Source organism: Astyanax mexicanus, chromosome 8, assembly GCF_023375975.1.
Source record: "Astyanax mexicanus isolate ESR-SI-001 chromosome 8, AstMex3_surface, whole genome shotgun sequence".
Lineage (NCBI taxonomy): Eukaryota > Metazoa > Chordata > Actinopteri > Characiformes > Acestrorhamphidae > Astyanax > Astyanax mexicanus.
Genome location: NC_064415.1, coordinates 13973601 through 13989990, shown reverse-complemented (window position 1 = coordinate 13989990; position 16390 = coordinate 13973601). Strand labels below are relative to the sequence as shown.

Genomic DNA, 16390 nt, shown 5'->3' with positions numbered 1-16390 from the left:
AAGAAGAAACGTGTTCTAGATAAAGGTTCTCTGTGATGACTGCACTGGAGTGAAGCAGAAAGCTCTGAAATCCTGTCTGGATTGTGTTGCTAGTTTGTGTAAATCTCATTTAGAGTCTCATTATACATCTGCCAGATTTAAGAAACACAAGCTGATAAAGCCAGTGAAGAACCTGGAGGATTACATCTGCCAGAAGCATGAGAAACCCCTGGAGCTGTTCTGTAGAGATGATCAGACGTGTGTGTGTCAGTTCTGCACTGAGGGAGACCACAAGAATCACAATACTGTTTCTATAGAGGAGGAGAGTGGACAGATGAAGGTAAGAGGTAACTTTTTAACAAAAGTTTCAGTGTTAAAATATAATTTAAACATTATTTCCTCTCTGTTCACAGACACAGCTGGGAAAGACACAGGCAGAGGTGCAGCAGATGATCCAGGACAGACTGAAGAAGATCAAAGAGATTGAACACTCAGTAGAGCTCAGAAAAGTGAGTGAATCATCATATTTGTTCTAGTAATTATAATCTGCAGTTTTGATTTTGCAAAATGTATCAAACTGACATTAATAATCTGCTGATCATTTTAGTGTGATTTGATTAAAGTTAAAGTTGTTCCTCCATCAGAGAAACACAGAGAAGGAGATTTCAGACAGTGTTAAAGTCTTCACTGCTCTGATGCGCTCCATTGAGAGAAGTCAGGCTGAGCTGCTTGAGGTGATGGAGGAGAAGCAGAAAGCAGCAGAGAGGCAGGCTGAAGAGTTCATTAAAGATCTGGAGCAGGAAATCACTGATCTAAAGAGGAGAGACACTGAGCTGGAGCAGCTCTCACACACTGAGGATCACCTCCACCTCCTACAGGTCAGTGTTCCTCTATCTGATCAATGGTAATGCAGCACATCTCACAACAACACTGCCCATGCTGAGGATCTCTCCTCTCTCCTGCTGGACTGTAGATTCACCCATCCCTGTGCAGACCCCCACACACCACCAACTGGACTGATATCAGTGTTGATGCTCATCTGAATGTAGAGACTGTGAGGAACGCTCTGTCTCAACTTCAGAAGAGTCTGAATGAAAAACTTACTAAAACTCTTAATAAGAAAATCAAAGAATCAGGTGAGAGTCTTTCATATTTAGATTGTTTTCCAGATAGAAATAATATTTTTGACGATCTACTGTATTTGTTATTTCTGGAACTTTATTTGAGTGCAAGATTGGCTTTGAATCAACTCTAAAATCTAATTATTATTAATATTATTTATTGTAATTAGTTTCAGCAGGACTGAAGAGGATTCAGCAGTATGCAGGTACAGTGTGATTTCTGATTTGTTTCTGTCTTTATTATTTTAGAAGCTTTAATATTTTATTATTTTACAATAACAATCCCACCACTGCAACTCAGACTTTGTACTACTACTTTTAATTCCCCTCAAATATATTTTATTCTACAAACCCTTTTAAACTTTACTCAGTGTGATCCTCTTTATGAAGACCAAATTTATTATCTAATACTCATGTCACACTTTGTGTGTTTCTCTCAGTGAATGTGACTCTGGATCCTGATACAGCTTCTCCTTATCTCATCCTGTGTGATGATGGAAAACAAGTGAGGTGTGGAGACACAGAACAGAATCTTCCTGACAATCCAAAGAGATTCACTTATTATTGTGATGTTCTGGGAAAGGAGGGATTCTCCTCAGGGAGATTTTACTATGAGGTTCAGGTCAGAGGGAAGACTATGTGGACTTTAGGAGTTGCCAGGGAGTCCATTGACAGAAAAGGGGAGAATAAACTGTCCCCAAAGAATGGATACTGGACTGTAATTCTGAGGAATGAAGATGAGTATGAGGCTTGTACTGGTCCTACAGTCCACCTCTTCCTAAAAGAGAAGCCCCAGAAGGTGGGGGTGTTTGTGGATTACAAGGAGGGTCTGGTCTCCTTTTATGATGTGGAGGCCAGGTCTCATATCTACTCTTACACTGATCAGTCTTTCACTGAGAAACTCTATCCTTACTTCAGCCCCTGGCCTAATGATGGAGGTAAAAACTCAGCTCCACTGATCATCACACCCGTATCAAACACTGAATAAATATTCATCAGTAACTTTAATGAGAACAACAGAACAAAACAGATTTAATTCTTTATATGAATGAAAAAATTTATCACTATAGTGAAATGAACAGTAATCGCTTTCGCTTCTGAGGTTAAACAATATAAAATGGTTAAAGTTTATGAGTAATGATTTTTTGAAAGTTTGAGAGGAAGTAAAACAGTAGAAATGCAGATGGTTGTTATCTCTGAAATACCCTGGAGATACTGATCTGATAAAAGATTAAAAAGTACCTTTATGTTTTCATCTCTATCTTCAATCTCCTAAGATGAAGTTTCTGTATCCTCCCTTTAACCCATGAATCCCTCCTTCTTACAGACATACTTTTCCCTTATTTTCTGTAAAGAGAACGACAGACAGAAACAAATGTAATAATTTTGTTTCTATATATAATAAAATTAATCACTGTATATACATAATGGGAAACTTTCATAAATTAAGTTTCTTCTCTTTATAGCAGAATCAGATAATTGTGTCTAAACATAAGCAGTAATAAACTTTTATCGTCTAGAATCCAGAGTTTCACTTCTATTAATACAACTTTATTCAGTTACATGTTACAAGCACTGGCACCACAAAACACATCAAAACCAGAACTCAATTTTAGGACTTGAACTACATTGAAAATCTACATTCTTGATTGAAATGGACAGTCCCAAATGCAGTATATCAGACAAAAGCATTTTATGCTGCATGCTGCAAAACCACTGTGGGAAAATGAATTAGGCCAGACTATAATCTTTTTTAGTAATTTTATTATGATACAGCTCTACCAGTAGGATGCTTATAAAATAAAACTCAAAACACATTCATCCACACACAAACAAACAACAGAAAGCCCCCAAATTAACTCCAGCAAAAGTGAATAGGCCACAGTGCCACAATATTATGCAAATGTAAGTCAATTTTCTGTGTAGGAGCAATTGGAAGGTCGAAGTTGGGGCAAGAATTGTAGAAGCTCATGTTAGATATATTATCTAGTTATTTTGAGAGTATGTAGATACTATTTAAAGAGAAAATAGGAGTTTTAGATCAAATAATTAAAAACATTTCTATTTTAACCCAATTTTCTCCATATTTTTGGGGATTTTGATAATCCATTGAATTATTGAAATACCATTCACCATTCATATAAATTCCCCCTAACACTGTGAGGGTAAAGACTAGCACATACCTCCTCTGGTACATGTGATGTTAGTCACAGGCTCTTTTTAAACTGTGCCAGTGCACTAGGCCGCCAGCATGCTTGGATGATACAGCACACCCTGAGCTGTTCTTTTTTCTTTTCCAGAATGAGTTAAAAAAAAAAAAAAAAAAAACAGGAACTGGAAGTGTCTGGCCAGAACTGTCCGTGCAAACAAAAAAAACGACAAGCGACTCTGGCAGAAATCACATCCTCATTCAATGCAGGAGGCCCCACATGCATGCCACCAAGTCACTTCACTTCCATTAAGCTAAAGACACAATAATACAGGTTCCTGTCCCATGACAATTGGCATTGTATTTTGGCATGTTTAATAAATAAAAAGAAAAAAAGGTGCTCTTTCTGAAATCATCACACTGTATTATTATTGAATACATAAATAAATAACGTCTTTTAACCTGATAAAGCCAAAGTCTCTTCACTTAGAGTCAGTGATCATGATTGACTTCACCAAGTGTCTTCTGTATACCTATATGAAACGGTCACTAGATTGACCAACACCCAAAATAATTTTCGTATTTCAGATCTATTAAAAAATGACAGATTTAGTCTGGAATGTCTGTTGCAGCATTTTCTAACTGGCAGATCTAAATGAAGATTGCAAACAGTAGTATTTAATAGATTAAAAGTTATGTGGAATTGCACCCTCAGTAAAGAGGAAATTGGTTTAGATTGTCAGCAACAACTCAAGAACCACAACCATACATGTCTGCTATGAACTAAAAGCTGCTGGAACACCACTGTTACTGTCTTTAGTCAAGTGAGTTTAATATGGCCTCAGACTGAGAGACTGCCATCTAAAAAACAAGGCAGCAATCAAAAGTACATTTTCTATAAAGGTGTTAATGTCAGATGGGAAGGTACAACATTTTTTGATAGAGTACATGTGATGTGTGCCAAAGAAGACACTGACAACTGTTAAGCATGGTGGCGGTAGCTATTTGCTCTGGGGCTGTTTTCCTAAATGACTCCTTTAGTATTTTTGAGCAGTCCTTCAGCATAACCTTAAACCATTAGCTACACTTTGGAATTGCTGACACAGATGTGCAAATAAACACACAGACAGTTTGCCCCTGTAGATAATTATTGCAAAAAGAATAAGACTCTCTGAAGCAAATAAACATTAACCTGTTGACACCATGCCTAATGCCAGGTGTAGGGTAGAGGGGTACTGAGCTGTGGAGCAGTGGAACTGTGTACTCTAGAAAGATGGTTCTTCTTTCAGTACTTTAGAATAGAGGGAGGCGATATAACTCATTTTGCTATCGATCCGAGACCATGTAAATGCAGGGCAAGTATTGCTGATATCGACACAGATTCCGATACTTTTTAATATTTAAGCTAGAAGCTATAGATCCAAGGTATCCAAAAGACCTAGAATAGAATTTTGGATAGAAGAAACAATGGAACAGTCACAACACAAAGTTTGCTTTAACATTAGGAAAATAAATATTTTTTGAGGTAGAAAAGAAGAAACCACAATACAAAAATAAAATAAAACTTCTCCCCTCACTAGACATCTTTTCTAGTTCTTCTTTCTTTGTTTTTTTTATAGAATTGTTCTTAGTTTCAGTGTAATTCTGTTTTTTCTTAAGTAAAAAAATCCCAAATATCAAAAAAATTATCTGGTGTTGTCTCGCCGTACTGTGACGTGTGGACTCGAGGAGAGCGCTGAGTGGGCGGGGCCAGGCTGAGCTTACCTGCGTGGATGTTTGGATGGCTCCGCTGAGCCACCTGACGCACGTGCAACAACAAAAGGAAGAGAGGGGAGGGTGAGCTATTACGTGCTACAGCACAGCGTTACTCTTGCAGACACAAAGACTTTGATGAATGCGCGTGCGCAGCAGTCAGTGCGTGCGGGAGAGAAAAAAAGCTAGAGTATCAATCTTTTTACACAAGTATTGCTCAATACCAATACCAGCGTTGGTATGGATATTATCGATATTTAGATTGATTCGCCCACCTCTATTTTAGAAGTGAGCAGGAGAGTTGAGAATGAGGTGGGGTGCTGACTATCCAACATCATGACTCCACTAACACTCTTGCAGCACAGCAATGATCCAAAAGACTTCCCTGGACAGTAGAGACAGTTACTCCAACGAAGCAGAATAAACTCTGACTCCATAAACAGTGACTGAGCAGGTGTCCCAATATTGTCTGTATGGTATATTGACTCTCTAAACTGTACAGAGATCAGTGCAACATTTAGAACAGGTATACAGAAAAGTGACATCACAACTCAAGAGCACAACAAAGAGAAAGTGAAACTGAATGAATCAGGAAGTTCAGCCATCTTCACAGCAAGTTCTTCGTAGAAGTTCTTCCCAGAAACTCAAAGTAAGAGCTGTACATTTACTTATTTAAGTGTGCTTAAAGCAGCAATTAGGTGTGTGTGTTAAATGTGTGTGCTCATTGATGTGATTTGTGCTGAAATGTGCTGAATAGGAGGAGGAAGAAAATGGCAGAATGTTCAGCAACCCTACAACAAAGAGAAACCAGTGAGAAAACTGATGAACCAGATAACGGTAAGTTTACCCCAATTCATACACACATTATTTAAATACTCTCTTTAAGTGTTGATGATCTTAACTCTGATCTTATTTTGATCTGTATTAGTACAGCATAATCTTTAACAGCAGGAAGTAATGCTTCCTATATTTTCAGAACTGTCTTAAAGTACATTGTAATGTTACATAGAAAAATATTATATACACTAAAAAACAGAGATACGATAGTATATACACTCTTGTATTCAAAGGCACACTTTTTATAATTGTACCCTGTGTAACATTGGTCTTCACAGGGTCAGATGTGTCTTTCCTAATGGCAGAAAGTACAGATTTGTATCATTTAACCAGTCGAAAGGTAGAATACACATTTTTCATTTGAAAGCCAGACAATTTTGGATCATCAAGTTTAGTGCTGGACGATATGGCCAAAATTTATATCACGATATATTCCATAATTTCGGTCGATACGATATAATTTCGATATCGACATAAATATTTTGAAGGCCTCAGAAAAACTGCTAAGAATCCCTGCAATGAAAATCTATGCACTACTGAAATTTTAATTTAAGTCTTTAAAGCCTCCTTTCACAAAAAAACTATATAATACTTTAGAAATAAAAATGGTCAAAATAAACCAATGATCACTTTTAATTGCTTATAGCAAAATAAAAACATGACATCTCTGTCAAACACAAGCCTAAAACCTATATACAGTACAGGCCAAAGGTTTGGACACACCTTCTTATTCAATGCATCCTGAAATGAAAGAGTCATGAAAATAAAGAAAACGCATTGATTAAGAAGGTATGTCCAAACTTTTGTCCTGTACTGTACATATTACCAATATAAATAACTTTACATTTACAACAGAGGCAAAGCTTCTTATTCTTCTGTAAACAAATTTAATAGATCAAAACAAAAGTGCAACCAGGATAAGGAAAAAAGCCTTCATATACATAAAAGGAACATGATATCACAGTCAAATAAGCAAACCTATAGGCTTTTATAACTATAAATAACTTAGATATAACATAAACTACAAAAGTGTTTCAGCCAGAATAAGGAAATTTAGGAGATTTTAAAAGGAGATTTTAGATGCTAAGCAGAGCGCGGCCGAGTTTCAGCGCGAGAGATTTTAGATTCTGACCGGAGCGCGGCCGAGTTTCAGCGCGAGAGATTTTCAGCGCGAGAGATTTTAGATGCTGACCGGAGCGCGGTCGAGTTTCAGCGCGAGAGATTTTAGATGCTGACCGGAGCGCGGCCGAGTTTCAGTGCGAGAGATTTTCAGCGCGAGAGATTTTAGATGCTGACCGGAGCGCGGCCGAGTTTCAGCGCGAGAGATTTTCAGCGCGAGAGATTTTAGATTCTGACCGGAGCGCGGCCGAGTTTTAGCGCGAGAGATTTTCAGCGCGAGAGATTTTAGATTCTGACCGGAGCGCGGTCGAGTTTCAGCGCGAGAGATTTTCAGCGCGAGAGATTTTAGATGCTGACCGGAGCGCGGCCGAGTTTCAGCGCGAGAGAATTTAGATTCTGACCGGAGCGCGGCCGAGTTTCAGCGCGAGAGATTTTAGATTCTGACCGGAGCGCGGCCGAGTTTCAGCGCAAGAGATTTTCAGCGCGAGAGCATTTAGATGCTGACCGGAGCGCGGTCGAGTTTCAGCGCGAGAGATTTTCAGCGCGAGAGATTTTAGATGCTGACCGGAGCGCGGCCGAGTTTCAGCGCGAGAGATTTTAGATTCTGACCGGAGCGCGGTCGAGTTTCAGCGCGAGAGATTTTCAGCGCGAGAGATTTTAGATGCTGACCGGAGCGCGGCCGAGTTTCAGCGCGAGAGATTTTAGATTCTGACCGGAGCGCGGCCGAGTTTCAGCGCGAGAGATTTTCAGCGCGAGAGATTTTAGATGCTGACCGGAGCGCGGTCGAGTTTCAGCGCGAGAGATTTTCAGCGCGAGAGATTTTAGATTCTGACCGGAGCGCGGCCGAGTTTCAGCGCGAGAGATTTTAGGGGCCGACCGGAGCGCGGCCGAGCCGTGTTTCTGTAAATAATACATATCGATATGACACAAAAATGATATCACCCTTACTGAAACATTTCTTATCGCGATAAATACCGTTATCGAATTATTGTCCAGGCCTAATCAAGTTTTTGACATATATTCAGATGATGATATTGTTTATAATCTTTAAAATCTTTACTTGTACAAAAATGACTTTCACTGAAAGGTACTTTGTTGTCCCTTTAATTTAAGGTACAGCCCCAGTGACAAGCTTTGTACTCTTTTAAGTACAAATATAATTTATCTGTTACAGGAGCAGCAACCAGTTATTGTACAAATGAGTGAATGCTGTATGCTGGCTAATTACTGCAGTGTTAATGCTTGTATTACCGTAAGGTTATCCTCTTAAGATAATTTGGCCTCTAAAATGTACAACTTCTGAATTAGAATTAAACTAATAATTCTTTCCAAACATAAAAATTTTGTTCAGGAAGCACTCCAGTTACCAGCCCCCACAGCCATGAGCGTGGTAGTGAGGGAAAAGTGGACCTGACTACCCAGAGCCCGAGTAGGGAGAGGGGCCCATGATTGTCCTGATTTTTTAAAAGTTTTTATTTTTGAATGAATTGGGCCCTCCAATTAATTATTTATTAATTCATATATTTCAAATATATTGATAACATCAACTGAGGGAATGAACTTTAGTCACAGTCTTTTGGCTGTAAGTATAAAGACAGTTATGAGCCGGCTAACATCAGTTGTCAACATTAACCAGTTTCAGAAACAAACAGTGGTGCTGGAGCAGGAGCAGCAGAAGAAACAGGAGCAGCAGTGGCCAGTCCTGGCAGCTCTTCTGAAGATGAGGTTAGAGATGAGCAAAGACAAGGTGAGATCGTTGTTCAAGTATTCAAAGGGTTCCCCCCTCCTTACATTGGTATGTTGGTTAGAGAGAGAGAGAGAGAGAGAGGATTGCTGACTGGTAGAACTGCTGCCTAAATGCACGTTGTTTACTCTAAGTTTAAAGTAAGTTAGCTTTTTGCTATATATAGCCTATTGGCTACTGACACAGCAGAGCTGAAAATGAAACTCTGTGCTGAGACTTAATAAATGATCCACCTAGCAATATTTCTGCTGCATTAATCAACATGTAAACAACCTACCAATATCACTGTAGGCTCAAGTGCACACTAGTAATATATTAAGCAATAAAGAAGTTTATTATTTTTGTCTGGTAAAAAGGCTTAGTATTGCAGTGCTGTGCTGTGCTTAAAAGCTATTGTCAACACTCAATAAATTCATGATGTTACCAATGCCGTTGAATAATCATGTTAATTAACTGTGATCTCAATATCAATATCAAAAATAATTGTCATTATGATTTTTGCCAGAGAGAAGGGAGATGATAAGAACATAGAAAAACAATTAGCGATTCTTCTCCTATGCTTGAAGATGTGTTTAGGAGTGTACTCTGTTCAAGAGTAAATGTTTTTAAATCAATCAATACATCAATACAGGTGGTGAATAAAATAACCACTCGTCAATATAATCTGATGTAATTGTAGCTTAAAACCCTATTTTTTTTATTTTAAATAAATATCCCTTTTTTCTTTTTTGCTCACATTCCTCGTGTACTGGCATGGATTGGGGCCCACTGATATTGAGAGTGTACAGGGTCCAGAATTTGCTGCTACGCCCCTGCCCACCACACACCCACCCACACCCACCCACACAAAATATAGACTTAGGGTGTAGTAAAACATGATAAAGAGTACAAGAGTTTGTCGAATAGCCCACCTCTGTTTGCTTTCAGCATTCCAAAATACGGTGCTTTTAGACGCTGCTCCCAGCAGGCTTATAATGCTGATGATAGGGGCATAGCGTTGCCCACGCAATATAATCACTATTTTTACACCATTACAAAGCTCAAAGCTCCACACTTCACTGGTGGAATTCAGAGGGCCCTGACATTTAAAGCGAGGCACTGAGAACTAACTAGGATAAGGGAACAGACTGCAAAAAATCTCCTGTGGAAATGCATAAATATTAGAGAGGGATATTTATTGCGCTATACTTGTATATTTTCTAATAAAGGTTTAAAGGCCTATGAATAAAACTTCATGAAACTGCTTCTAGTGGATCTTCTTGACTATAAGGCCTCAAGATTTGGGTGTGCAATTTCAGGTTGAAAATGGCAAAAACAAGCTTGGAGCACAAGCTGTCAGTGTTTTTGGCAGATTATTAGTAGTTATTAAAATAGTCTGACTTACAAAATTGCTTCGTTGTTTACTTAAAAATATCCATAACTAGTTTGTAGAGACTAGAGATAGAGATCAAGAGATACACCAAGCTTTAATAATGTTTAAAACCCTAGGAGATTATATTTAGATTAGTTTAGGAACTCTTTAAAAAGATAAGTCTTCAGTCTGCGTTTTGACTCTGCTATTTTGACACCTAGTGGATTGTTGTATTCTGTTGGTCTTGAGTGATGGTAGGTTGAGCTGAGCCATAATGGATGCTCTAAGAGCTTTTGGTACGGATCTGGCTTTGAGCATTGCCATCAAGCAGGAAGAAGCTGGTCCGTTTTTGGCTTTTATGACAAAAAGGATTTTGAATCTGCATTTGTTAAAAAACATTAGCATCTAAGTAAACTACCATGCATACATTTACAGGTAGATTTTTTTCTCCAACCCCACTAAATAACCCCAATCAAAAAGTTTAACAATCCTGTCCCCTTTGTCAACAGGACTCAAAATCAAAATCCCTAAAATGGCACTTGCAGTGGCACCCAGCAACAGAAAGGTGAAAAATATGCTCTACCAGCAAAACTGCCACAACAAAACTGACCCCAAACATACAATAAATAACCCTGCACTAATAAACATACGGCCACAAATACGCTCTATATAATTAGCCTGATCTCTCTCTCTCTCTCTCTCTCTCTCTCTCTAGATAGTCTATTGACTGAAGTTAACAATAATCAGGTTCATCCACTCTGAAACAGGACCACACCACAATGCACATTTTGAAAGTACTTTTCCACATGCTCTGTGCAATTATCTCCCCAGAAAGGTTAGGGGCTAGGGGCTATCACTTGTGAAACGGAAGTTTGACCATCGTTAGAGTATTTTTGTCTCTTCCTATTCATGGAAATTGGTGCCAGGCCTTGCATGACTGGAAATAACTGCAGATTAAAGATGGCTGCATAGTGAATAGACTAACCTATAAGGACTTTTTCAGTCTTCACTGCATCAGCATGTTAAATAAAGATTTTTTTTCCACTTCTACACAGATCTAGATGAACCTGGGGTTCCCTGTGATATTTGCACTGGAGAAAAAGCCCAGATATCCTGTCTGGATTGTGGTCTGACTTACTGTAAATCTCATTTTGAGCCTCATTATAATGTTCAGAAACTTAAAAAACACAAGCTGATAAACCCAGTGAAGAACCTGGAGGATTACATCTGCCAGAAGCACAAGAAACCCCTGGAGCTGTTCTGTAAAGATGATCAGGCACATCTGTGCCAATTCTGCATGGAGCTCGAGCACACAACTCACAATGTTGTTCATATAAATAAGGTACTTATGCAGAAAAGGGTAAAAAAATAAAATTTAAACATCCTTATGGGAAGACAATATTAATTAAAGAGACCTTAAGCAATCCAAACATTTTCCTCTCTGCTTACAGACACAGGCACAGATAAAGGACATGATCCAAGAGAGAGAGGATAAGATCAAAAATATCACACACACTGTAGAGCGCAGAAAAGTGAGTGATGCATCATATATATTTTAGTAATTTCAATCTGCTGATCATTCAGTGTTATTTGATTAAAGTTAAGTTCTTCCTCCATCAGGGAAACGGAGAGCAGGTGATTTTAGACAGTGTTAAAGTCTTCAATGCTTTGATGGACTTGTTTAATAAAAGCCAGAATAAGCTGTATGAGGAGTTGAATGAGAAGAAAAGAGCAGCAGAGATGGAGGGTAAAGAGACCATTAAAGATCTGGAGCAGGAAATCACTGAGCTAAAGAGGAGAGACACTGAGCTGGAGCAGCTCTTACACACTGCGGACCAACCCACCCCCTTACAGGTCAGTGTTTCTCTATCCGCTCAGTGGTAATGCAGCACATCACACAACAACACTGCATTGGGCTACTTCAATAGATCAACAGCCATGGTTAAACCATAATTTTCAAATTTGGTGCAAAATATTTCCCAATTTATAGCCGTGTTCACCATGAACTTTGTATGCATAGGTGGTAGAACATAGTTAGCAGTGATTACTAATTCGGGCAGCTGAGAAAACCTAGATTTTACAGATTTTACACCTATGTGACACAAATCCAAGCAAAAAAATCCGCTGAAATGCTACCACACGTATTAGTTTGAAAAAAGAAAAAATGCTTCTGCTACCGTGAGACATAGAATAGCGCATAAAATGAGGATGCGGAGACACAGCTGCATGAACAAGCTGCTGTGTATTGCACAGATCCTGGTAGAAACAGACTGCCACAATCACAGTCTTCCTGTGTCATAATAAATATCTATCACTATGGCTAGTGCCACTAATTTGGCTTTTACCTAACATGCTCTCTCCTACCGTACTGTAGCTTTACACATTCCTGAGCCCCTCACTCACCACCAACTGCAGTGATATCTGTGTTGACTCTTATGTGAGTGTAGAGACTGTGAGGAAAGCTCTGTCTCAACTTCAGAGGAGTCTGAATGAAGAATTCACTAAAACTGTTAAAGAGATCAGACAACCAAGTAAGAAACTTATCTGAAATCTGTAGTAGAAAGAATTGTGTATAATACAATATGGTTAATGTGTTCAGTGTAGAGGATATAAGGATATTTAGATCTGTTCTTTCTGGAGATTTATGTGAATCTAATTATATAATATTATTTATTGTAAGTGGTCTCAGAAGAACTGAAGAGGATTCATCAGCATAAAGGTACAGTATGATTTCTGATTTGTTTCCGTCTTTTTTGTTTTAATAGCTTTTATATTATATTATTTTTAAATAATTATAATCACACCACTGTCCACACTTTAAATAAACATTCAGTACTAAATCAAAACAAGCTTTTAAATCGGCTTTAGCAATCCAATTTTTTAAACACTGGAGAGAGTTAAAGCTCTGCGAAGCTCACACAGATTGCCAGAATGACACACAGTGTTGCCAACTTCTCAGTAAGGAAAGTAGCTATTGGCTCTCCTTTTTTCAGTTTTTTAAAGTTTTCTTTATTTTCAAATCTATTATACACAAACTGTTAAATAGCTTTTTACAAAGTGCCAGTGAGTTTTCTTTTAGCGTCACACTGAAGACACTTTTATATTTATATTACAGTCAGCGGCGAATCTGGGCATGCGCAGTTTATTTACAGCGGTTCATGGAGCGGTGTGGGTCTGCTCTGAGTGTGAGAGACTATGGAATTCCGTCTTAAGACGTTCAAATTTGACGTGTTAACACGGACGTCAATGTAGACGTAAAGATGCAAACAGCCTTTCATAAGAAACTGCACTGTGAGTGATGTGGGCGGGGCTCACGGCAGCACCCTGCTTGCTGCAGACGGTAACTTAGGAGCATGTGTGTTCATCTCAGAGTCGCCAAAAGTCTCCAATAACACCATAAAAACTCGCTAGATTTGTCGCTAGTCGCTTTTGTACAAAAAATGTCTTACTAACTGAAAATTGTTAACTGGGAAAAAACATTGCTCTGAAAATACACACTCTGGAGTTGGGAGTTTCTACTTAATATAGAGAGTAACTTTTAGTTGCTGTTGTATATTTCTTTTCTGTGGCTTTCAGCTGTGGCTTTCAACAGCTGTGGCTGCTTGTCTGCTGTGGCAAATAGCAGTTCACATTAGCATGTTGTAGCATGATGGCATTAACCAGCATAGTTCAGATTACTTTAGCTAGCGATCTCAAATGCTTTAAAGCCTTGACGTTTGTCAGACTGAGAACAGTGGCAAGCGATGACTAGTATGAATGCAAGAACTCAAATCTTAAAATTAATTAAAATGCCCCTCCCTACTCCCCACATTACCTAGCTCTGGTTAGCTAACTGGTTCGGAGAAAACCCACCCAGATTATAGTGACATACCAGACAGTTCAAATAAAAACATACTAGATGAAGCTCTGCTGACAAGAGAAACCATTCTTAAACTTAGCATGTTTCCTTAATATCTGATGATACACACTGATTATTTTCCTACTGGAAATATTAAAAACTATTAAAATAAATATTAAAGCCATCCTTTTTAAAGAAACCACAAGTTTACTCAGTGTGATCTACTGGATGATGAATTCATTTATTTATCACACTCTGTTTATTTCTCTCAGTGAATGTGACTCTGGATCCTGATACAGCTAATCCTTTTCTTATCCTGTCTAAAGACGGAAAACAAGTGAGCTGTGGAGACAAAAAACAGAACCGTTTTCCGTTCTGTTGTGACAACCCAAAGAGATTTGATAAATACATTGATGTTCTGGGAAAGAAGGGATTCTCCTCAGGGAGATTTTACTTTGAGGTGCAGGTCAGCGGGAAGACTGATTGGAGTTTAGGAGTGGTGAAAGAGTCCGTTAACAGGAAGGAGGAGATTGATGTGAAACCACAGAATGGATTCTGGACTTTAATTCTGAGGAATGGGAATGAATATACAGCTTGTGCAGAACACCCCGTCTCCCTCCCCCTGAGAGGGAAGCCCCAGAAGGTGGGGGTGTTTGTGGATTATGAGGAGGGTCTGGTCTCCTTTTATGATGTGGAGGCCAGGTCTCATATCTACTCTTACACCGGTCAGTCTTTCACTGGGAATCTCTATCCATTGTTTAGCCCTGGTCTTAATGATGAAGGTAAAAACTCAGCTGCACTGATCATCACACCCGTATCAAACACTGAATAAATATTCATCAGTAACTGTAATGACAACAGAAAAGTTCATTTTTAATTTAACATATGGCAATATATAGATCATATGGAATTCCCTTATATACAACATATCTTTGGCACATATTTAAAAATATGTGACATTTATGCCATATTCTTTAATATGGTATATACACACTCATTGCCAACAACTTTATACACCTAGAAGTGGTTGTTGAATTGGAATGAAACATAATATGTATAATATAATAACTATTTACTGTATGTAAGTGATTATATTATTACATTAAAAGAATCTGTCTATTTGGGAAATTGTACTATTAAAAAGAGGCTCTAGTACCCTGCTGAGCTGCCAATAAAATGGAAAATGAGATACGGTTGGGCATGGAGGCATACAGGTTCTGTATTGCATCCTTTTGTAGAAAAGTAATGTTGTATCTGGGCCAGTTAATCATGTACACTTGTAGGTTGGCGAAGCTGGCGCCCCAGCTAATCCAATAAATGTTTGCTTGGCGATGGCACCCCAGATTATCACACCAGCAGTTGGGGCAGTGTGTTGCTCCACAATGAGGGAAGGATTGATTGCTCACCTCAAAGCCTTCACACATTACATTGCCGGTCATCATATCCCAAATGGAACCTGGATCTTGTACTAAGACCTAATGTTTGGCCACACCTGTAATCATTTACATATCTGCCATATGCCTTATGAGACATGACTGCATGCTGAAAATTGCAGCAATTTTTTTTTGTGTGTTTATTTCAGTAATATGTCAGAATTTAACAATATAAAGTGGTGTCTTATAGTGTTAATTACAGTTCATGTTTTGAATAAGAGTGTTTAATTATTGATTGTTCCATGTTGGGTTGCTTTGACTAGTTGCTGCCCCTATGTTCAATTTGATCGGCAGATCTTTACTGCCACGCTAAAACCCTGTATAGCTATACTTTTGCTAATCACTATTTCTCTTGCTAATTGCTAATTCTATACTAAATGAATTAGCAATATGTGTTGTGAAGGAGGAACTATTGAAATGTCAGGTCCATTTTTTTTTCAGTGTATCACCACACATACACCGAGTTACTGTTTATGTCAGTTGTGTCAGTGTTCAGTTAATGATGAGTTTACTGCTGTATCAGGTGATGGTAAGTGTGAAATACTGGTGTTGTGGGTGAGTGTGTTTTATTATCTGCTGTTATTGATTAAGTTCTCCTTTAGATTAGAATGGACATTGCTAAAGTGTAACAACTCTGCAAAGAGAAAACTATGAACATTTCATACCCTTATTATACTTTTTTTTTCTTCTTTTTGTGTGTGATGTGTATATATATATATATATATATGATAAATTATATATTATAATATATATGTATATTATAATATAATGTGTGTGTGTGTATTAGAAAAGAGTAAAAGTTGATCAACAAGTCATAAAATCTGGATAGGTCAACACATTCATAACAGAAGAAAAAAGTGGATGGAAAGATCTTATAAATAATAACAAAAAAAATTTAAAATAAATAATCACATCGCTTCTCACATGGGATCCAACCCGTGTTGTTAGGCTCACTCTCCACATATATATATATATATATATATATATATATATATATATATATATATATATACCTAGACACAAAGTGCCAAAGATCAGATTTGGTCTTTTTTTTTACCATATTACTG

The 16390-nt window shown here is 38.1% G+C and overlaps 1 protein-coding gene across 4 annotated transcripts in view; it reads left to right on the top strand.

Moving 5' to 3' along the window:
• The window catches only part of LOC111194324 (E3 ubiquitin-protein ligase TRIM39), a 72368-nt gene extending 56342 nt beyond the window's left edge, over positions 1-16026 (top strand). For 2 of the 4 annotated variants that reach the window (XM_049482912.1, XM_049482911.1), the window contains exons 6-8: positions 953-1115; positions 1271-1306; positions 14163-16026. In XM_049482912.1, coding sequence (XP_049338869.1) covers positions 953-1115; positions 1271-1306; positions 14163-14722 — 759 coding nt within the window. In that variant the 3' untranslated portion in view covers positions 14723-16026. Of the gene's footprint in view, positions 1-25; positions 320-392; positions 489-623; positions 858-952; positions 1116-1270; positions 1307-1540; positions 2354-4949; positions 5651-5758; positions 5839-8593; positions 8705-11107; positions 11395-11503; positions 11585-11672; positions 11907-12426; positions 12584-12732; positions 12772-14162 lie in introns of those variants that run through there. The other 2 variants (XM_049482914.1, XM_049482910.1) reach the window with 2 other exon arrangements.
• The last annotated feature ends 364 nt before the right edge of the window (positions 16027-16390 follow it).